Genomic DNA, 23,374 nt, shown 5'->3' with positions numbered 1-23,374 from the left:
CTGTCAGAAAGCCAACTTAATAACAGTTATTTCATTCTGCTCTAAGGCAAATGATAAATAACCTGTGATAAATAAGGCTATGTACACAGTATACTGGAGGTGTAAACAAAAAATTGAAAGGTTTATTTCCTCATAAAGTCAAAATATGTGACAGTTGCGAAAAAAAAAAAAAAACAACACCTAAAGGAGAGACACATCTTTAGCACACAGAGATGGTTAAGAGAGAGGAAAGGAAAAAAAATAATCTTATATTTCATGGTCTAGAAGACTAATACTTACTGACTTCATGACTACGATTTTAAAAGACACCTTGACTATTGGGAACATGTGTCTACCTGAGGAAGATAAACAAACTGTTTAAATGCATATGTCAAATTAATTTTCGCTGAGATCTAATCAACCCAGTGTCTAAACCTTTTGAAATTGGCTCAGGTATTTTTAAGAATATTTCCCAACCAAGCAATTTGTAATCAACACCTTTAATTTTTCTCAACCAGAAGTTTTCAAATTTATATGTCCAAATGAGATTGTCCTCATGATGTGCATCATTTACTGTGACCGTAATCCTGCAGTTAATAGCCAACACACTTGTAATTGATTTGCCAACATTGTGAAAAGTCTTTAGCAGAACGATTCTGCCTGTGAATCATTTGACAGATTATTCTCAAGACCTTTAAACACTTTTGAAGATAAATAAAATATCTAGAAATAATAGCAGAAGAGTCCCATGAGTGACCTTAGTTAATATTCTATCTCTATACATGTACCTACACCCACACATATATATAAATACATCTGTATTTACTTTTTTATGCCTATGCAAGCTCTAGAAGTGTTTTGCTTTTGTCTAAAAATGATACTTTAACTGATGTAATTTTAAAAAACAAACGATGAAAATAACCCTGAAATTTGCTTCCTTTTCTTTGCTTTAGACTCCATGTCTCTTCAAAATCGTAGGTCTTTATTGTTATTTTCACAGATGACATCACAATATCTAAACATGACAGAAGCAAGAGATTTTCATGAATCACATATTACAAAATAATGCAAATTTGGGGTTACCATAATAACCTCATTAACTACATTTTTATGGAAAATTACTATTTTCCACAGCTGTATTAATGTTTAAAGAGACAATCTTTATCCAAGCAGGATTTCCCACAGATGATAAAGATGACTCCAAGTAAAATAAATATAGGATCAGCCTATAGTGTTAAAAATAATTATTTACATTCTCATGGTCATAATAGAGATTCACATGTGATTCTAAAATGCATCTGTTTGCAGAGCTTGCAAAAGGTAGAAGCTCCCTAAAGGTTTCTATTAATTCACATTACAGACAAATTTTGAAGACATAAATGAGAGTAAGCTTCTAGTTCCCTTTCATAAATAGAAATCCAAAGCTAATAGGTAAATGCAGAAGCTGAGCTCAGAAAAGGACAAAATGAAAAATAAGTGCAGAAAGTTAACTTGTTCCTTCTCAAAAAAAAAACAAACGTAAACTTCTATGTGATGTATTGCAAAATAAATAACAGTATAGGAATGTATTCTTTTAAGCTTGCTTTTTTTTTTGAATGAGAACTTTACAAATTGTATGGAGGACCACAAGTAACTTCTTTTGAGAAAAGGGCAAAGCAGAAAATGTCTTAAAGTTGTGCTACATGAACAAAGGGAGCTAATAAATAATATTCCTATGATTAATTAATTATTTTGTAAATTAAAAATTATAAATAGAACTAAAGCCTTCTCTGGAACTGTTGGCTAGGAATAGAGATTTCTAACCAACAGATAATCATGCTGCAACCTTTATGAACTACTGCTTCGTCTAATGGGATCAACAGGGACAAGTTCTTCCTATGTTTATCATAAAAGCAGCTGAAAGTTTTTTCTCTCTGTTGGAGTATTCCAGAAATTAAGATGGGGCAAAGGATGAAAAATATTAGCTCTCATCTTATAAAAGGAAGCAAGTAGTGGAGTTGTGATTGACCTGTCATGGAGAACAGTTGTCAGGTCCCACAGCTGGCCCATTTCCACATACTCTGTAAAAGCATTGTGGTCAGATTAGGAGTAACCAAGGTAATTAAGTGCCATATTATAGAATTACTTGTTGCTCCTTCAACATGTTGATTTCATTAGACACTATTTCTATTTGGAACAACTCTACCATATGCATAGCAGCTTCAGGCCCAGAAACATGCTACTGGTGACGTTCATCATTATTTTGAATAGAAATTTTGAGGATTATTCAGTGATTATTTTAATTTTGAGGTTTAGTTAATTTTTAAACATGGACTGTAGACATTTGTTCTGCTTAAAAGAAGTGTGTTTTCTAATTGTAAGTATATACAGAATATTGAACAAAATGAAGAGGACTTCTAAGATGTAGTTCATTTATTATGGACGGTAGATCACTTTATACTGTACCTCTTTATTCACTAGAAAACGCAATGTAAAAGCTAATCTACATTAACACTTAAAAGAGTCTGACTACTCTTTTCTCTGTTTCATCTCTGACATTTGATTGCACCAGTATTACTGTTTCAGGAAAGAGTAAAAGACTTTATGGTGAGAAGGAGGAGAAGGAGCTTCACAAAAGAATAAACTTAGAGTTGTTCACCCACCAATCCTTCAAATTATTCCTAATTTTTTACTGTTTCCCACTTGTTAATGCATATATAATGCTTTTCAAATTCTCATGCAGGGTATCTGATACACTTCACAGTTACAATTACTGTCAAAGGAAACCTAAGTTACTGTATCAAGGTATTGAACAGCAGGAGGATGAGGGCAGAATCTTTGTTGAGTTTTAGCAGTTCTTTTCTAGTTCAAATTTTGACATTATGTTACAGCAGTATATGTATTATATTCACTGGAAAATGCAGCATTTCAGGCAGATTATAGACAGGTCAGATTATAGTTTAGTCACATTGCACCTTTCTCACTACAGTGAGATAATCATTAGCAGGTAGTTACTTCTTTAATGCAAGTTTTGATAACATAGTTTAAAATGGGACTTCTTTGTCATCGAAAAGGAAACATCAAACAAACCCCAAAACCATCAAAATGCAGCACACACAAAAAACTATAAGCATTGTTTCCCCATAATGTTTACAAAATAAATGAGACTGTTTCTGAAGTAAAACTGCATAGAAATAGCATCTTGTATTTCTGAAATGAGTGGTAAGGTCCATCTGCTTTTAATGCTTGTCTTTCTTACATCTCTCACAATTTACTTTTGGTCAAATTAGCAGGGGTTGCAGTGACTGTTTGCGTACACCACAGTGGTGCAAAGTTTGTGATTCCTGCATGAGAGATCAGTGGACACTGAAATTCAAGGCACAGTACCCATTTGCAGTAGCTGGTATATCAGCTGACTTCTCAATCAGACATTTTCTGAGACAATATACACAAAAATAAGACAGCATGTTTTCAAGTGAACCTAAGTTTCACCTCATATCTATGCAGTAGACTAGTAAAAATAAAAATTAATTATTTATTACATGTCCTTTTTATGTCACCTTTTTGCATCAGCTCTTTTTTTTTCCTCCTTTTTTAGATTTTTCTTCTCAATATATATGGCTGAACTACATTCTAAGTTCCTTTCTAATTCCCCATTGTTGTTTTATTGCTTTTATTGAATCTGGTTCCTCAGATTCTTTATTTATTCTAAGTTGGCTTCATTTTTTTTTTCTCAGTAATGGCCATTTACTCCTCTTCTAGTGTTAGATCATTTATCTATTTACCTGTTGACATTTGCTCCTTTTCTGCTTTTACTCTTTCCTTTCCTTTGCTCTATGAAATCTTTCATGTTACCAACCTCCTGTCCTTTTCTGCATCGAAGGAAGAGCAGTCTTGTGAAAGCTCCACTAAATTATGGTCATGCACAAAAAGAGCAAAGTTCACTTTGCAGTGAAGTTGAAATTCCTTCAGCTTCCTAGGTAGATTTGTTTTACAATCAAAATATGAGAGTTGTAGCTTAACCTTATTTAGCCCTGCCTTTTGTATACAAAGTAGTCAGAAGTGAAGTCATCCAACTGATGTGGTAATGAGATCCTTGATGGTGAGTCCAATGTTTTTGGGCTTGGATGGTGCCATCTAGCTCCTATTGCATAATGTGTCCAGTTCATTGCCTAAGCACAGCCTACTATGGAGGCAACCATCTGTTCACAAAGAAAAAGGTAGTTTAACATCTCTCAGTTTCTGTAGCTCACTTAAAATTTTACTTATGTCTTCAGCAGGGGCATCTCCATAGTATGCCTGCATAATCATTGGAGCCTTATTGCCTGAGCAAACTACCTGTCCACTCATTTTTTTTAGGCTTCTAGCCATACAAAATTCCTTATTCCAGAGGTTTTCCAGAGCTCATCCAAATCTTTTTTGCTTGTAAAAGTAATCCTCTTCTAAAATCTTCCCTCTGTAAATAAACTTGACAAACAGCAGATTGTCATTGTGCTTGAAAACAGGAAGCAAGCACAAGAGTTTCTCCTTTAGGGAGATAAAGTCCTTCCTGCCTCTTCACTTGCCCCAGCTGGTCTTCTATTTCTGAAAATGAAACAGACTTTCTGCACATGCACAGACAAAACTTCTCTGTAAAAACCAGAACTTTTAAATAATTGCCAATTTTGACAGAAGTTGACTTGAAAAAAAAGAATAGAAATGAAGCTGTCTCATAATGTAAGAGACATCCTGTTCCAGTGTTTTCAGATTTTTTTATTTTCAAATTATTTTTGAATGCTTTCTATTAGAAGGCCAAAGTCTAAGCCTTTTTATTTTTCCTTAAAATGAGAATTTTTAATTGTTCTGAAATCCTACTTTTATAAAAATGTCAGAATCAAAATGCATTTTGAAGTTAGAGCATTGCCTTTTGTAAAAAAAATTGACATGGTTCTGAATGATATTTAAATCACTATCTGTCATTTTTTGATCCAATATTCATGGTGGAATCTTGAAACATACATTAGTAACAACATAATCTGCTCATTTTCTTCACCCAAGATTGAGAATACTGTTCAAAATGAAGGTTACAGAACAAGTTATCAGTAAAAATAGCATTTTCCAATAGAGGCATATATATTCTTCTGATTGGCAGGATTCATGTCAACCAAAGGAGCCAAGTAGGAACAAGAGTTGCATGCTGAACAGCATGACTTCATATGAAAATGTAGCAAAATGTGTTCCTCTCTTTTAGTGGAAGACCTCTTTTGCACTACAGCAATACTCTTCAGTGTTGCGATGCACTCCGGTGTCATGCTGGGAGACCTAATTATACCAGTGGGACTCTTTCAAACACAGCACAAAGGATAGAAAGCATTTTAAACATAATTTATAAAAACATTCTCATTTCAAATGTTGCGTTTTTTTTCAAATTTATGTCTCACTCCTCATAAGTTCTAGTAGTCTGTGTTAGCGACATTCAGTTCTGACATTTGAATTATATTGTCCTAGATATGGAGTGATGCTCTCTCTAACTCATTTTTCCTTTTTGGACTCTACATTCTGACATGAACATACATCAATACATATGAACAGACAAACACACACGCACCAACACTACTTTCACAGATTTAGCATAGATTTACCTTCTCTCAGGTTACCTTCACAATTATCCTTCTGCATTTTTCTGCCTTTACATTGGGACCCCATACATCACAGAAATGTTATCAAAGTGCTTGAGCTTCCAGACTCAAAGCAAAGAAAAAAAGGGGGGGAAATGCTGATGCTATAGCACTCATGAAGCTTGGTAAATCCAACATATACAGCAAACTCCTATTTCTTGCCTACTGTGTGTAGATAGAGAATCCTTGAGAGACAAAGCTACTAAAATGATCAGTAAGCTGTGTTAAAGAAGTATTGAGAATTTGTCAAAACAAATAAAAAAGAAAAAGAAAAAGAAAAAGAAAAAGAAAAAGAAAAAGAAAAAGAAAAAGAAAAAGAAAAAGAAAAAGAAAAAGAAAAAGAAAAAGAAAAAGAAAAAGAAAAAGAAAAAGAAAAAGAAAAAGAAAAAGAAAAAGAAAAAGAAAAAGAAAAAGAAAAAGAAAAAGAAAAAGAAAGAGAAAAAGAAAAAGAAAAAGCAAAGAAAAGAAAAAAAGAAAAGTACACATCTCTTGAGAACTCTGAGATTTATTTATCATCCTGAGATGGAATAGGCTGGCTGGTTTGGGTTGAGTTGAACTGGACTTTGTTTTGCAGAGGAGTGGTGTTATCACTGCTTAGACTGCTATTGTAGTCATTCTCACATTTTCTTGGTGATCTTTCACACCAATTTGCTCCTGTGATGTATTTGATCTTGACTGGCTGCCAAAAGCCCACCCAGCTATCTCCTGCTGAAAAAAAAACGGAGAGAAAAGAAGATGGAAAAGCTCATGGATTGAAATACAGACTGAGTGATTGCTTATCAATTACCATCATGTCCAAAACAGACTTCACTTGGGAAAATCAATTTAATTTATTGCCCACTAAAAATAGTTGGATGGTAAGAAAAAAGATAAACACTAAAATACATTCCTTCACTCCCAGTTCTTCCCAGACTCCACTTCCTCCCTTCATTCCTGCTGTATTCATCAATACAGGTGCTAAGAGGCTGCTTGTGAAGTAATCTAGACTATAAATGAACAAATGAATAAATAGATAATTCTATGGGTACCATTCAAATGGGGTAAAGAAAAGACATACTTTACTTAAAAAGTTCCAAACTGTTTTTGCTTCATTGCCAGTGATTTCATAATTAGTGTTGAGTTCCATTATTTCACCACCTTTTTTTCACTCCCACTTCAAACCCAAAAAACTGAGAGAAGTTTCTTTCCTCGTGAAAGAACCTTTCACAAGCATTACCTATCTTTTGTGAGTATCCTCCTTTATGACACAGCAGACTGTGTCAGAGAAGAAAGTTAACTGCAGGCTGACACTGAATTTTCTGAGGATATACTTTTGTTAATCATTTTTCACAGTTGTACAGTTAGTTTCTTAGAAAGAATGAGCTTTGTAACACTATTTATTCACCATCTCAAAAGTTTCTGTAGGGTTACATCTTCTGGACTGTCCTCAGCAACCATAATTATATGGCACTTGAGCCTCAGGAAAGAAAGATAGACATTCCAATGAGACAAAGACAGAAATTTCCTAAAGACTGCCCTGAGCTCTGTAATATACCTGCCTTAAAAAACAAAAACCAAACCAACCAAACAAAAAAACCCAACTCAAAAGAAATTCAAAGATTCAGCAACTTTTTTCATCAAAACAGTAGACTAGGAAAAGAAAGAAAGAACATTGATGTGCATGCATTGTTATAACCATGACAGTGTCTAGATCAGGAGACCACACCAATGACTTTTCCTGATGAAGGTATTTTAGTTGGTTTCTTTTTTGTTTATTTTGGAGGGGCAAGGTGGGAGGGTGGGATGGACATATATACCTACATTTCTCTTGATTCTTAACTTCTAGATGCCATAATGACAGACAGTATAAGCATTTGAGTCTACTGATTACCTTTATGGGTTCTTTTAGGCTAGCGAGGGATATTGACTCTCCCTGTTAGTCTTGAGGAGGCATGGGATTTAACTTACTTGCTTTTCTGAAAATAGATAAGACTAATGGAACTTTACCATTCTCAAAAAGCTGTCTTCATTTTTTGTCCAGATGAGCAGTTCTGCTGAACAGTTAGTGATAAAAATGTCCTTAAATATTAATTTCTTTGGGATTATCTTTGCAGCTAAGCTTGGCACACAGATGACCTCCAACTGTTTAACCAGGCAAAAAAGTAATCCAGATAGCTGATGGCAAAAATCCTCTTTAGAGTTTGATGACTTGTGACAGATCATTTTTACAGCTTTGTTCTGCTAGTTTGTTGCAGAGAAAGAAGTATTCCTCCTCTCTTGACATGGTTTTTAGATAACCTGAAATAGTGGAAATTGTTACTGTTATCTAGGTAAAATTATTATTTGTAAAGCTGTATTATGTACTATGAAAAAAATAGTTGCATCTAACAGGATTTCATATTAATATGAAACATGTTTTAATTACTCTGGATTTCTATTTTCCCCCATTCCCTGCATATGCTGAAAAGCGACAGTAGAGATGATTCATTTCAATTCCACTAGTCCCAGGCAAATGAGCATCTTCTAAATTTTTAGTCAAGTTGCAAGTTATCTGGGTAAACTTCAATCTAGAGAGGTGGAAGATCTAAAAAAAAGGAATAGGGAATGATGTTCACTTAAATGAACAGTGCTCAATAGACCTTTTTCTTTCAAGGAAAGTGAGATACATAAAAAATACCTAGCCAAAAATAGGGTAAAGAGCTTCTACTCAGTCAGCCTTCTTCCCCTGGCAAGGAGTGAAGGACCTTTACACTTCCAGCTATTGGACTGCCTGCATTTGTCTAGACATTTGTCAGCTCAAAATTTGGTTAACAAAATGCATTTTGACATCTTGAAAAGTACTAAGAAATAAAAGCTTGTGAAGAACAGCTTTGTCCTTTTATATATCTTATAAAAAAATCTTTACAGACTTTCATTTGCTTTTAATCCATAAACTATACCAAATTTATTGACTCACAGTACTCTTGATCCCATATAGCCTATAGTGTCTTCATTATGATCACAGGACATGGGTGAGCTATTATCACACAAAATAAGTGAATGCTGAAAAAAAAATAGTTATCATTTAATGACATTTATTTGCTGAATAGATGGATAACTTTGACAAAGAGAGAAAAAAACCCAACCAAACAAACACCAAAAACTCAATTTTTCATTGCAAATCCAAGCTATTTTTTAAGGGCATCTTTAAAATCAGTTAGGATGAGACAAAATTTTACATTCAGTCTGATTTCAGATATTTGGAGTTTGCCATCTAGGCAGAAAATGTGTATGGGAAAATTTGCTTTAGGTTTATTTATCGATTAAGGCAAACCTTTGAGTGAACAGTTTCAGCTGAGGTCATGTACCAGAGAACAATACTCAAATCTGTTTGATCACCAAAGAACCTAATGCTGTATTGGGTTTCAAAGATGTGTCAGTCCCTATGTGTTTACTTGTGTTTAATTGAAGCATGAATCATAAGTGATAATAAATTTAGGTTTAGTCACAAGGAAGATGAGATTTGATTTTATTTTAGTGTTTCTTGGATAGGGTAACTCTGGATTTGTCCACTGGATACTGTTTGACTTCTTTCTGAATTCAGCACTGCCACAATTGTAAGCGGTTTACAAGAACGATGCCTTGTTTACAAGAAATAGATGCCTTCTTAAAATCTGCTGATTCCTTGTTTTGTACCCATTTAGGTACATCTGTTATTCAGGTGACAGCCACAGACGCTGATGATGCCAACTATGGAAACAGTGCCAAAGTAGTGTACAGCATCCTCCAGGGGCAGCCATATTTCTCAGTGGATCCAGAAACAGGTTAGCAATTCATTCAGTCTTACTTCTTGCAATAACAGAGACAGGATGCAGGGACCAAGATACTTTTTGTTTCCATTTCAGTACTGGAACAGGTGTATGACATCATATGACTTGACACAAAGCTGATACCATTAAATGAAAACTGGAATCCCAATAAAAGTACAGCTTTTCTGTTAAAATGAAATTATTGAGGAAGAACTGTTTTAAACGCTATGAGTAAGATTTCCAGAAGATGACTGTTAATTGTAAAAGGTCAAAAAGAACTATCAAAATGAGTCACATGCCTATTTTACACCAATTTCTGGGATTTTCATGTGTTTGTCCTTAAGAAAAGGAAATAGCAGATGAACAAATTCACATTATAGGGTGAAAACAAAAGAAAAATCTCATAGGTAATTAATTATTTCTAAAAGTTTGGAATTGATTCCTGACCACTGACAATTTTTAACTGAAGATGCTTTTTGAAACTGTATTCTAATTCCAATTCTTATTAGAATGAAGCAAGAATGTCGTGGTTTGGAAAAAACCTTTCCCCCCCGGGACTGGTGATAGTCTGGCCCAGGGGTAGTGTTTTTAATACTAGGCCAATTAAAAAACTTGGTGCCCCCTGCAGAGAGGTGGTGGTGTGGTGCCCAATTGGCCAGCCAGAGGGCTGCAACCCGTGGGCAGACACAGCACTGGAGCGGAGCCAGTGCGAGCGGAGAAGTGGCTGGAGCATGAATCTTGTAAAGCACGAATGAAAGTCTTTTTCACTGTTATGTAGAAAATTGTATAAGAAAAACCCAAAAATTTAGAAAAATGTGTGAACTTCGGATATCTATAATTCAAAATTAGGGTTCAAAAAAGAAACATTCAACCACAGCCTCTCCTCTAGACGAGTCCTAAGGGACTCAAGACTTGGTAGGAATTGCATTAGCTTGTTCCTGCATGTTATCAAAATTGTTCTAGTTTGAGAACTGAGAATTTAAGAGCTACTTTGCCCAGAACCCCTGAAGTTCCTAATCCATTCAGCATAATCAGAAGATGGCTAAAATCCTTTTGAAACAATTTCCTTTTTAGAATACAGCAAGGGCATGGTATAAGAAAGAAAATGAGTCACAAGGCTACAGTTTTAAAAGGGAGCAAACCGATTTTGCCTTGGATAACAGTGTTTGGCTTTTTCCTACCTTTTTCAATTTCTCTCTTTTTTCTCTTTTTCCCCAGTCCCTTACACAAACATCTTTAACAAGCATGATCAGGGAAACAGGACCAGTATCATATGGACAATAACTGATGGTAGCAGGTGGTTAGGCAGGCATTTGTTTTGCGGCAGACCTGGGCTGTCACCTTTGGTTCAGGGATTATCTTTCATTTTAAACCAATTTACTGTTTAATGTTACATATACTAACAAGCCTAGGTATGGTAATCAGAATCTGGTAATCCTGGATCAGACATAAATACCATAACCACTAAACTACAAAGGGGTTTTTTCTCTCATTCTAGAAGCAGAAATTTTCCAGAGTTGTTTTCTCTTTGTTGGGTGATTTTTTGTATAATATCTAACATCCTATAAAAGAGCATTCTTCTGAGAAAGGAAGGGCAGGGGTGGGAATCCTCCAAGCAGAAAAGGACAAAATATTTAAATTTTTCCACTTCTCAAGAGAAAACTCTCATCACTCCAGCCCTGCAAAGCCACCACCCTTCTAAATAAAAATAAGAAAAAGGAAAACAAAACAACAAAACCAAACAAAAACAAACAAACAAACAAACAAAAAAAAAAAGGACAAACCAAAACAAACAAACAAACAAAAACCAAAAAAGCTCTGCTTGGTTTTCTAAAAAAAAATGTGTATGCCCACTTTAATGAAAAGGTCTTTTGGTTTTCTCACCTGAGGCCCCTATTCTTTTTGTGTGCCATACAAGACCTTGCTGTATTTAAATTACATTTATGAAATTTTTGAAACTGAACACCCAAAAACGAATTTTCCAACACTAATTTTACAATCTTGTCCAATTCTTTTGTTAGCTATAGCCCTAGCTGATTTACAGTGTCCATCACTGAGCATTACAATCTATGATCTATTGCGGCCCAGAATAATGAATGCAGGGCATGTTAGAGTTAGCCTTGTGTTATAATATAAAAACTTCACCAGAGCTGGACATAACACAATGTATTAAAATAATAACTGGGGTTAGTAAATGAAAAAATTCATTAATTCAACAGATATATTGATATTTTTGTCATTGAAAGAATAATTAAATTGATTTAGCACATCAAAAACAATGACTAATGTCTCTGTTACATTTATTTATCTTTCTCCTTAAGATCACAGTAAATCAGTTATAGATTGAAAGGCTTATTGCTGTATATCTTGTTGTGATTGCTATGGATTATCATCTGCACAGTATATCTTATATGAATCCATTTAAAAATTCTGAGTTCAAAGTGGGTGGTGCTTCTCCTTCACTGCTCTGTCTCTCCTTTTTCTCACTTCTTCAAGGCATAATCAAGACTGCTTTACCGGACATGAGCAGAGAAAACAGGGAACAGTATCAAGTGGTCATCCAGGCCAAAGACATGGGAGGCCAGATGGGAGGACTATCAGGGACCACCACCGTGAATATCACACTGACTGATGTCAACGACAATCCACCTCGCTTCCCCCAGAGTATGGAGCATCTAATAGTTCTGTTTTCCAAAGAACCTTTCTAGAATCACCTGGTTTGCTTTGTCCACCTGGAAACTTTTTTTCATTATTTTGGTAGTGTAAATACTGGCCCACTGCTGTGTCTGTTTACACTGCAGCATTATTAAGGGAAATGGGAATCTCTGCCTACATTTTTTTAATAGCAAATTATTTCTTGGAATGATAAAGTTGCTTCTCACTTTTACTCTGCTTACAGGTATATAAGATGTAACGATGACTTAGGCTAACTGAAGGGACTTGAAAGCCTTCAGAGAAATTTAATTACAAAATATAGGGTTCAGTTTTGGGAGTCATTTTTAGTTCCGTATGTTTAGGCAAGCAAATAGGTCAGCAAATTTTCTAATGTTCTGCCTTGCCCAAAGTTGATCAGGTGGTATGCTGTGCTTGCAGTCTAAACATTTGCTTTAGGTACTTGTAATTTCTGTTCAGTTCTTGATGTTGAGTGATTTTGAAAATCTAGGCCAGTCTGACACAATAAAGTTTTTTTTAATACATCTGTAGAATAAAAACTGGCAAATAACAGAAAGCTGCACAATACAAAAAGCTTTACAGTAGCACACTGCAGATCTTTTCATCCTAGGCCTCTGGTTTAAATCCAATCTCAAATTGTTATAGTCAGTGTCTGATAACTGTTTGATAGGCTGCAGATAGGAGAAATTTACAGCCTCAGTTCAGTGCCTGCTGGAAAAATGTCCACATTATAAATTTTGAATTGCTCGTTCATGCTGATGAGGGACCTGACTCTCTTTCAGATTCACTTAGGACTGAACAAACAGAGCTGATTTAGAAAATGTTCCTCCAGACTTGAAGAAACTTGAAAAACACTTCAGTACCATGACAATAAGTACAACCAGAGCAGTACAAACAGGTCAACCCAGAGCAGATTTAAAAAAAATAATGAAAAATTTTGGCAGGATGGAAGAATGAATTTCAAATAACTATTTTAATCTCTATCCATGATTACCGATAACTTTAAAAAAACGAGAGGAAGTACTGCAACACTCATAAAGAGAAGATAATTTGAATTCACATTCAGAGTGAATTCACTTCTTGAGAATTCACTTGCTGAAAATCAACTTCACATGGCAAACTCAAACAGCAATTTTTAGCTAAATTGCCTGTTTGACTTTATGAGGGGATACTTTTTAAACATGTATAGCATGACAGAGCCTGTTATATTTCGGCAAATAAGAATTCTTGAACCTAATTTAGTATAGTAGATTGCATTGCAAGTCTTGCTGTTGAATAAAATAAAATAAAATAAAAAATTAAAAATGTATAGAACTGCAAAATACCTTAAGGTTTCCAATCTCCTCAGCATGTGTTCCTTATGATGCTCCTCTTTCAGAATTAACTAAAGGCTCGGGTCTATGGAAGTTCTTATGATTATTTCAATAATCTTTGTGTTTGGTACTTTATAGAGAAATTTACACAATTTGATGCCTCATACAATATTCTCTGCAGCGTTTGACTTCAAACACCACTGAAACACATTGGATGGCATATAGAAGGCTTGCTGTGGAATCTGTTCAGTGGTGCAATTTTAATTTTGCTGATGACCCTTCCCTGTCATTTTCTTTCTCCTCAGCAGGGTGGTTTTCAATACTTCCTAGGAAATCAAACATAAAGAAACATCTGAAGGATTTGAGTTCTTCTTAGATAGCTATGAAGCAGGGCATACCTTCAAAGAACTATCTAGTTCTGGAAGTTTGCTTCTTACAAAAACGTTTGTCTTCCATTTTTTCCTGTGTGAGGCAACAATAAGTGAAAATGTTGCCAGAACAGAGGGTGAATGGCAATTGCAAGCAGCACCAGTTAATATCAAGGTATTTAAGAACTAAAGCTTAATTTTTTAGAGGGACAGAAGAAAATAAAATGGCACTGTGAAGTACTGGTTGTTCAGACTGCATTAAGACAAAACAGATTTTCTGTTTTGTTTTGTTTCCTGAAAGAAATCCTGGACATCCAGAAGACTTAGGTCTAAATGGAATTTAAATGGCACCATAATGGAAATCTTACACATTTTGAATTTTATTGTACTCTAACCCAAACATCCACCTCACATGCCAAAAATGTGTGACATTCACACAGGATCACAAAAATGAGGAATACTTTCAAATGAAAAAGCACTAAAGGGAGTTATTTGTCTGGAAGGAGTAATAAGTACCATGATTAAATCTGTTCTTATGGTATTTCTGGCTCACCTGCCAAACCCTTGAATTTGTCAAGGGTTCAAGCCTTCAAACTCTTGGTTTAGCTTTCAAGAATCCTACCTTTTTCCCATTTTCAGATTGGTTTAAGGAAACAAATGCACTTTGGTCTGTGTGGATTGTAGTCAAACAGGCTGCTCCAAGTTTTCACTTACAACCTTGAATTTGCAACAGTTTGGCATCAAGCATTAGATTCCATTTTGTTGCACATCTATATTAATATAAGGTATTTGCAGTGATTCTCTTTTGTGCTTTGTACAACTGGGGACAGAAACTCATCCAGTACTCAGATGTTTGGTATTTCCTTGTATTAAATGGAACACTGAGGATCCTTTAGGAGTCTTAAAAGACAGTAAAGAGCATGTAAATACAGGAAATATGGTAGTTGCAAGAAAGATAGTTGACTGTACTTCACTACAAGTCAACACAATTTATACGGGTTCTTACTGAACCCTTTCAATAAGGATTGTACATTTTATCAGGTGCTAATTTTGTCAGACTCTTAAGGTATTTTTCCAATGCTACTACCTCATTCAGTAAATTAATATGAATTTACATGGAAAAAAAAGATCAAAAGAAATACCAGATCCTGGCATCTCATGCAAAATCTGAACATATCAAATTTATTTTTTTTTACATTTTCTTGGTAGTAAATAACTGAAAATACTGATTTTGAATTTTTTTTTTTGTCTTGCTTGTGATGAAAAGTCTTCAATCCTTGTTCTGACTGGTCAGGAAATCCATCCAATTAATACTTCTGCAACAGCATGTCTTTAAAATTTGGTTTTTATTACAAATATTGTCAGAAAATACACATAAATTCACTTTTCATGTACATGGGCAAGATTAAAATGTCTTTGTAATCAGATTTCTTTTAGAAAACCCTGATTATAAAAACATTAAATGAAACCAACCATTAAAAGAGCACAAAAAGTATATGCAGAGTAAATTAAGGAAAATCTGAATGAATCTGCATTTCAATTAACTGTAGCAATTAACATGAACATATATCCAAATGAACATATATCCATGACTCTTTAGTAGGTTTTGCCAATAGTGGATGAATTAATTGCTTTCACACAGAACACCTATCTGAATACATATTTCAAAAGAATAAAAAAAGATCCTGATTTTATTTTAGTCTGTTTCCAAAATCCTCTGTGCTTTTTACAATGCTTATGCATTGAGAAAACAAAACTAAATCCCTTTCTATATCTAAATATATCTAGGAACATTTCTAGAAAACTGAGAGAATATATTTACATACATATAATTTTAGATAATCAAGATAAGAACTGATACCTTATTGTTTAGCTTCTCTGCACCTTACAGATGAAGAAAAAAAAGAAAAAAAAAAAACAACAAAACAAAGGTACAGTACTAAATGGCTTTGAAGAATAACTTGAAATTTTTGTAACAGTTTGTCAATCAACTCTGAACCCTGTTTTAAAGTTTAGTATGATGACTAAGAGCACTTTTCTTAGCGTGTTTGGAACTTCAAGTTACTTAAGTAAATTCATGTGAAATTGGAGGGGGTTTTTATTCAGAAGAAAAAGTTTCTCAAAACAATAAATACTTGAATTTGCTCTCCCAGGAACCTACCAATTCAGCTCTCCTGAATCCGCACCACCTGGGACTCCTCTTGGCAGAATTAAAGCCAATGACCCTGACGTGGGAGAAAATGCAGAGATTGAGTACAGCATCTCCAGTGGGGATGGATCAGACATGTTTGATATCGTCACTGACAAGGACACACAGGAAGGGATTATAACTGTCAAAAAGGTTTATTTTTTCCTCCCTCTCTTTTATATGTACTTAGCTCTCCAAGTGTTACAGTTATTTTTCTTTTTCCAGGGGAAGGGAGGGTAGATCTCACAAGGGGTCAGGCTGCCAAGGAGCTGTTGTATTAGTTTTGTTCTTCTCTTTCTTCAGCAGATATCTGTTATTTTCAAGTCTCAAGGGAAATTTACTGGCATGTCACTTCACATAAAGCAATATTTCAGTGTCTGCTGTCTGTTCAATATATATAGTCTCGCACACAGTACTTTCAAATTAGGATTGTGAAAAGCTAGAGGGGTTCAGTTTATAGTGGGATTTGTCAGCTGATTGCTGTGGTAAGACTTACCAGGTTGAGAGGCTCACCTGAAGTTTGATGAACTTACATGTCCAAGCCTAAACTCTCCCTCTCTAATTGTGCAACAGCCTCCAGGACCTGAAATCTGTCTCAGTTTAGGTCCAACCATGGTGAAACTTTGGTTGTTACATATTATGTCAGTGAAAATCCAAAGAGCAAAGTCATGGGTAGAAACCTAATTCAAAATACCATCTCTGACATATTTATTAGTTGTTTTTCAAAATTCAGCCTGTTAAACTCTGAACACTCTTTCCAGTTCTATTGTTATTGAATATATTGAAAATTAATTGATTTCTCTCTATATAATATAGATCTATAAACATATTTGGAAACATGTATATTTATGTATGTACATATGTGTAGATATGAATGTCTGTATATGTATGCATATATGGATATGAATAATGTAAGTGTCATATTGGAAATCAGATTTCACGGTTTTTCTTTTCACTGTGGAATATGGAGTTCAGGAACAAGTCTGGATTGCTCCTGATGCCAAACAGGCAAGGGTAGATGGTAATGGAGTAAAGAAAAGGTAAATATGACAGAACATTTAGTAACAGAGAAAATTACTCTTCTTCCTACCAATGAGATAAGACAAATAAGACTTTAAACAACTCCTACTTGTGGACTGAGTGACAGTTCTGTCTTTCTTTCTTTGTATTTTATATAGGTTGAACTCTTCTGGTTTTTATAAACCTAAACAAGTAGTAGGCAGAGGGATCATGTTTGCCTTACTCTCCTATACCAATTCTTATTTTTCTTCTGCCTAGAAAAAGACCTAATATACTCAATCTTCCCCAGGATGCATTAAAGTTTAGAGCTTTCACTTCTAAAAATGTTTCCATTTTTAATTCAGCATTATAAAACTCACATTTTTTGTAAAGTGACATAATTTTCTTTATTATTATTATTTGATCCTCAGCATCTGGATTTTGAAAACAAGGTGCTATATACCTTAAGAGTGGAAGCAACAAATGCTCATCCTGATCCTCGTTTTCTTCAGCTGGGGCCATTCAAAGACACGGCTTTGGTCAAAATTTCTATTGAAGACATTGATGAACCTCCAATGTTCAGCAGACCCTGGTATTTAATAGAGGTAGATGAAGATGCCAGGGAAGGAAGCATTATTGGGCAAGTTGTAGCCCAAGATCCAGATATAGCAAAGAATGCAATAAAGTAAGACTTTACACAATATAAAATGCTTTGGATGTGGGGCAATCTCATGCATGGAGAGTGTTGAGAGTGCAATGTATTAGGAGACTGAGTAATTAAGCACATGTGGTCTCTTGAAAAGTGTCAAACAGAGAGCTACGGAGCTTGTGAAAACAGATACAATTAACGCAATTAACAGTGTAGACAATGCTTTTGAAGAATAGCCTATAGGTATTATGTAAAAAGAAAGGAGAGGTCAGCATTTAACTGCTGGCATGTTCTAGTACTTTCACCAAACTCTTCATAAAGTTTTGGTTTATATCATGTAAAAACTCAAAATTATGTATTTCTATGTTCTGTGAAGCTTGATAGCAGTCAGCCTTCTGTACATAATATTGTCTACCATGTTCTATAGCTTAACAATTTAATGATCACAGTATATTGAATAAGAAGCAATTGCTAGAAAGTCATAACAATTAGAGGTGAGGGTTCAGCACTGTAAAATTTCTGTAATTCTGCTATTATTATCTGCAGTGACAAATACAGCACTTAAATTTGTGTATTTACCATGCAAGTGATTATGAAACCATATCTCTGCATTTCTGAACAAGCCTTTTATATCTTGCAGAAGAACACGTTGAGGTAGGAAGTGTGAGAGGAGGAAGAGAATAAAATATTTTTAAGTAAACTATGTATAACATCTCAATCTAACTTGATAGTGACTCAAAACTAGTAGGCTAATTAAAAAACACCTGTAAAATAAGTTTTCCTTTGCTGGGTAAGAACAAAGCAAAAGCAAGAATCATAAAATGAGATTTTAAGATATTTCATCTGAAACAGCAACTAACATGAAGATTTTTCTGGTGAGTTTGATTGTCCTTGTGACACCCCAAAAATATTATTTTAAAAGTTGATACTTACTTATATCTGCAATGTGTGTCCTTTGGTGACAGAGTTCTCTAAGAGACAATTAATTTGCATAAAATCTTATCTAAAAATATCTGGTTTTAGTTGTTATTTCAGAATTCACTTTATGAGCTGAAATGTAAGTTCCAATATCGATCTACAAACCGCCCACATAATAATTTGCTCTTCCTCCTGCTCATTAGTCTTAAAAACTTGTTTCTCACTATTTGTAGCATGTAGGCAGCTACAGGAAGGGTTAGGTTACTTGTTAAGAAAACATTCTTGATTAACCAGAGTTAAAATTAGAAAACTTTTAGAGATGGCTGTAAGCTAAACTGGAGACTGCAACAGGAGAAAGTAATGCTCAGTTCTACTGTATCTTGACAGATATTCTGTGGATCGACACACTGACCTTGACAGAATATTCAACATCTATTCAGGAAATGGATCCTTATTCATCTCAAAGCCACTTGACCGAGAAGAAACTCCCTGGCACAACATCACTGTCATAGCAACTGAAATGAGTAAGTTGAAGAAAATTTATCTCAGAGGAATATTAGAATTGAGAAAAGAACTAAATTCTGCAGTATCTATGACTTGTTTCATTAGTTTTGCTATTATTTGGATATTATCAATATACAGAGCAACTTTAAATGAACATCTAAAATTTCAATTTATTACTTTAAGATTGGTTTTGCACATTTTTGAAAAGATAATTTGTAATTCTCAGGCTCAACAAAACCATGTACTATATATACATATGACAAGTTAAGTGGTTCTCTGATAATTCACAGACAATAATTTGGTGCAGGTGTGATGCACTGGCTCTGACCCAAGTTAAGTCTTTGGGAAAATCATTGGGAAAAAAAAATAAAAAATTGTCCATGACATATCAATAATACATTGTCAGAATGGCCACGGTAAATGGGAAGAAGTTACGCTTTGCCTCAACTGCTTTAACTTATTTCGGAAACTGGCTTTGTTTGAAACCAAGGAAAATTCTTTCCCCCCACTTCTGAAGCAAACCTTAGGCCTTAGTCTTTCACTTGGATTCCTTACTATTCTGCTAGAAACTCATAGATATGGATGTCTCTTGCCTACTTTTTTTTCCAGGCAACAGTAATCAAAGGGGAAACAGAGACACTAATTTTAGTGAACAACTTTTCTCCCTTACCTCATTCTCTGTACAGATTCCCCAGGAGTCAGTGTGCTTAACAGCTTGGGATTTAGGTAATATGGAGAGATGAATCCTATCCCCATTTTCAGAAAGACTGATATCTTTTCCTCATAAATTCTTTTCTTTTTTTGTCAAACGTTCTCCATTTTTGATATGTGTAATGTGAGAACCTTTTCTGGCAACAGCTTGAGATTGGAGGTCAAATTCGTGAGGAGTGATTGATCACATCTTACCTACCTCCTTTTATTGTTTTGTTTTTTACGTTTTGGGGAGAAAGGACAACTTTGTTTTGTTGGGGTTTTTTTTGTGGTTTTATGTGTGTGGTTGTGTTGTCGTTGTTGACTGACACTGTTTTACTGCTTTATTGATTTGAAAAAGTAAATGTTCTTGACAGCTCGACCCCGTGAAACAACTTTTGCAATGAATCATTTGCTGTACTGATGTATGGAATACAAAGCAATAATAACTCCGTCACCTGTTTTTAATGCAAATCCATTTAAGTATACTTTATATTATTTCAAAACCTACATACCATAATAAAAAATTGTTTCAGATATAAATAGGGCTTTTATATAAACGGAATGTACATCAGTAGAAAATAAAACATAATTGTTTTAGTATAATAAAAATGAACATTTCTAATGTCTGTTGGAAAAAATGTATTGGACTATTTTCACAGACATACCTCCTTGTATTGTAATATAAATAATTTTCTTTTTCCAGATAATCCCAAACAAAGTAGCCAGATACCTGTCTTCATCCGGATTTTAGACATAAATGATCATGCACCAGAGTTTGCCAACTACTATGAAACATTTGTTTGTGAAAATGCAAAAGCAGGACAGGTAAACCAATACTTATGTTACTGAAGAACTTGCAATGAAACTATTCTGGAATGCCATCATGGATACTTCAACATATGTTAATTTGGGTAGCTGCAAAATAACCCAGCCTCTTTATTTCTTATCTTATACAGAAAATATCAGTTGATTCAAAAAAGGAGGAGATAAAAGATGAAGGATAATACCCTAGTATAATAACATTGAATATAATACAAAATGACAGTTTTAGGTGGCTTTCCTTTTCTAGTATAAGAACATATTTTTGGGAAAAAGTTGTGTATGACGCTACAAAATCCTTTACACTGTTTTATAATTCAATTTCTTTCTGGATTTTATCAAAGCCTTGGTTAATGTAGCCACAACTTCAAGTACACAAAACAGGAAATCTTTATTATACTTCAGAAGAGAAGAAGTGAAAAATGAACTCTTACAAAAATAAAAGGCAATGTAGCTGCTTCCACTGTAAGTTGAAACCCAGTTTGGTATTATGTTGAATCTGGTCAAAGCTCATATATATCCCTTTATAAACAATCTCAGAATTGGATTTGAGTAAGTAGACAGACCAATAGAACTCAGAGCCAGTATATTACAGAAATCTCTTAATATTACTGATGTTACAACATCATCTGCTTATGGTAATGTCAGTCAGTCTTTCAGTTTTAAATCCTGTGAAGAAATATATGTTATTATGACCTCGAGATTATCTTTCAGGAATAGGCCTAAGATCATACATGAGCTTCTTGTCTAGACTGATTCATTCTTGACAGGAAGAAAAATCTTGAGATCATTATTTTTGCCAGCACAAACGTGTGTGTGTTCCTACTCCAGCAAAGAAAGTCCAAGCTGGAACCCTAAGCTTGGTTTAGGTCTATCCTCATATCTCACTAATTTTATGCTGTCATCATCCAACCAAATCTGGCTGACTTCACAGACAGTATGTGTATAATATTTTGGTTTTAGAGCACAGTGACCATACAACATTCAAAGACTTTACAAAGATGATGGATATGGATACACATCAGGAAGCATAGCATGCTTATGTTTTACCTTGGTTGCTGCCCACTATTGTGTTTAACGTAGTTTCAGAGGCTCTACTGAAAGTAGCATAGATGGTACCTGAGATGAGTCTAGAATTTCAGGTACTGAGAACACTGTACAGAGAAAGAACATGTAATTTACCAGTCGCAATTCAAATGATGTTTTATGAATAGTTTAACAGATAGAAAAAGGGGAAAAAAGTAGAAAAAGAGGATACAATAGATTATTGTAGACTGCATTCAATTCTATTTATTATAGTTAGAATGACAGAGGATAGTTGGATTAAAATTACTTGGCTTTAATGGTACTTGACCATTATTTTAATTATTTTTTTAGAAAGTTTTACTATTTTTCATGCAAATGACATAAATAGATGAATATACATATCAAAAGCAGTGATGAATTAAATTAGAAAAGTGGAAGGAATTATAATATCAGAAAAATGAGCAAAGAGCACTTTTCAAAACAACTGAAGTTTATGATTATAACATTCTGTCCTAACCAGTAACTTAAATTGTCACTGCAAAAATATAGTTTAAGAATGTACAAAAATTCCCTAAACTTTTGGCTATTCTAACAATATTGTTTTGGTTTATGATTTATAAGTCTTTTTTTTCAGGTGGAATACATTCAGAGAACTCTATCCATTAATTTCAATCAGATATCATAGAACCTAAATTCTGTTTGTGCATCAGTGTCATTGCAGAAGATGAAACTGAAGCAAATAAATCTTAAATCTCGGTATAATGGCTGATAGAAAAGCGAGTCATGTATTTTAATTGCATAACAAAAAAATTTTTTTCTAAAGCTTACAAATGAAGATTTTATTGAAATTATTCTTGTGCAATTTTATCAAGCGGCAAACACAGGTTTTGTTATATATTTGAAGAAGTTCAACCCAGGCATATTGCCTGTCAGTTTCCTTAAGTCCATTTCCATCTAGTCTGGCATACTTGATGAAATATTAATGTATGAAATTTCATTTACCTTTCTGGTAAATTCTGTGCTTTCCTAAAAACAGAGATGACAGAGACCCATACAACAGGCATACTGTTGTTCAGACCTCCCATACATCTAGTTTACCAACATAATTCCAGCAATTATTTTCCTGGAAAACTGGAAAACTCCCCAAAACTACTAGAAAGACAGTATGCACTGAGTGTAGCTACAGAAAAATGACAGAGCCAGATTGTTCTTCTATTTATTAATAATTGGATTCTTCAAGACAGGCACCTTGAATACATGTATGGATATTTACAGATAGTTGACTACCTTTAGTACGTGAGACTACTTTTATTTTGGTGCTTAAAAATAACAAGTCTAGAGATAGAAACTTGAATATTTTGGCCAAGGATGCTAAGTTCCAGATAGCCTGTATTACTCGTGTCTAGCAGTCCCCTGTAATACAAGAAAGATATGGAATCATGTGTTCATTTAGTACTGCTCCACCTTATTTTGGAGATCACCTAAACCAGCTGTCTTATTAGAAACATTGCTGCTTCCTGACACATCACAGCACTGCTTCTACATCTGATGCACATAGCAAAAGAGACAGACTGAGAACTTAAATATATTTAGTTAATTTCTAATTTTTTTTTTTTTAACTACACTTTTTTATTAATCACACTGCTCTCTAAATCTCAGGTGCATCAGGAAGCAGTCAGACTGATCAAACATTGCTCTCTGCTAGCAAGTGACATTACTTATTTGCAACATCAGTAGATATTAGAGGCTGCACTTGTGTTTTTCAGGTAGCCTTAGGAGGGTCAGAGGAAAGAAATACCAGCAGAGTCTCTCCTCCTCTTTTGCCTCCAAATAACAATTATA

General features: G+C 34.4%; 1 protein-coding gene across 2 annotated transcripts in view; it reads left to right on the top strand.

Annotated features, from left to right (window-relative positions):
* Positions 1-23,374, top strand: part of CDH9 (cadherin 9) — a 101,355-nt gene that overhangs the window by 66,761 nt on the left and 11,220 nt on the right. For both annotated transcript variants that reach the window (XM_064662172.1, XM_064662183.1), the window contains 6 exons: positions 9,278-9,397; positions 11,879-12,046; positions 15,890-16,077; positions 17,355-17,608; positions 18,878-19,014; positions 20,391-20,512. In XM_064662172.1, the coding sequence (XP_064518242.1) occupies positions 9,278-9,397; positions 11,879-12,046; positions 15,890-16,077; positions 17,355-17,608; positions 18,878-19,014; positions 20,391-20,512 (989 nt within the window). The remainder of the gene's footprint in view (positions 1-9,277; positions 9,398-11,878; positions 12,047-15,889; positions 16,078-17,354; positions 17,609-18,877; positions 19,015-20,390; positions 20,513-23,374) is intronic.

This window comes from Pseudopipra pipra, chromosome 1 (genome assembly GCF_036250125.1).
Source record: "Pseudopipra pipra isolate bDixPip1 chromosome 1, bDixPip1.hap1, whole genome shotgun sequence".
NCBI classification, from domain to species: domain Eukaryota; kingdom Metazoa; phylum Chordata; class Aves; order Passeriformes; family Pipridae; genus Pseudopipra; species Pseudopipra pipra.
The sequence above is the reverse complement of the archived record's forward strand: the minus strand, read 5'-3'. Positions and strand labels throughout refer to the sequence as shown.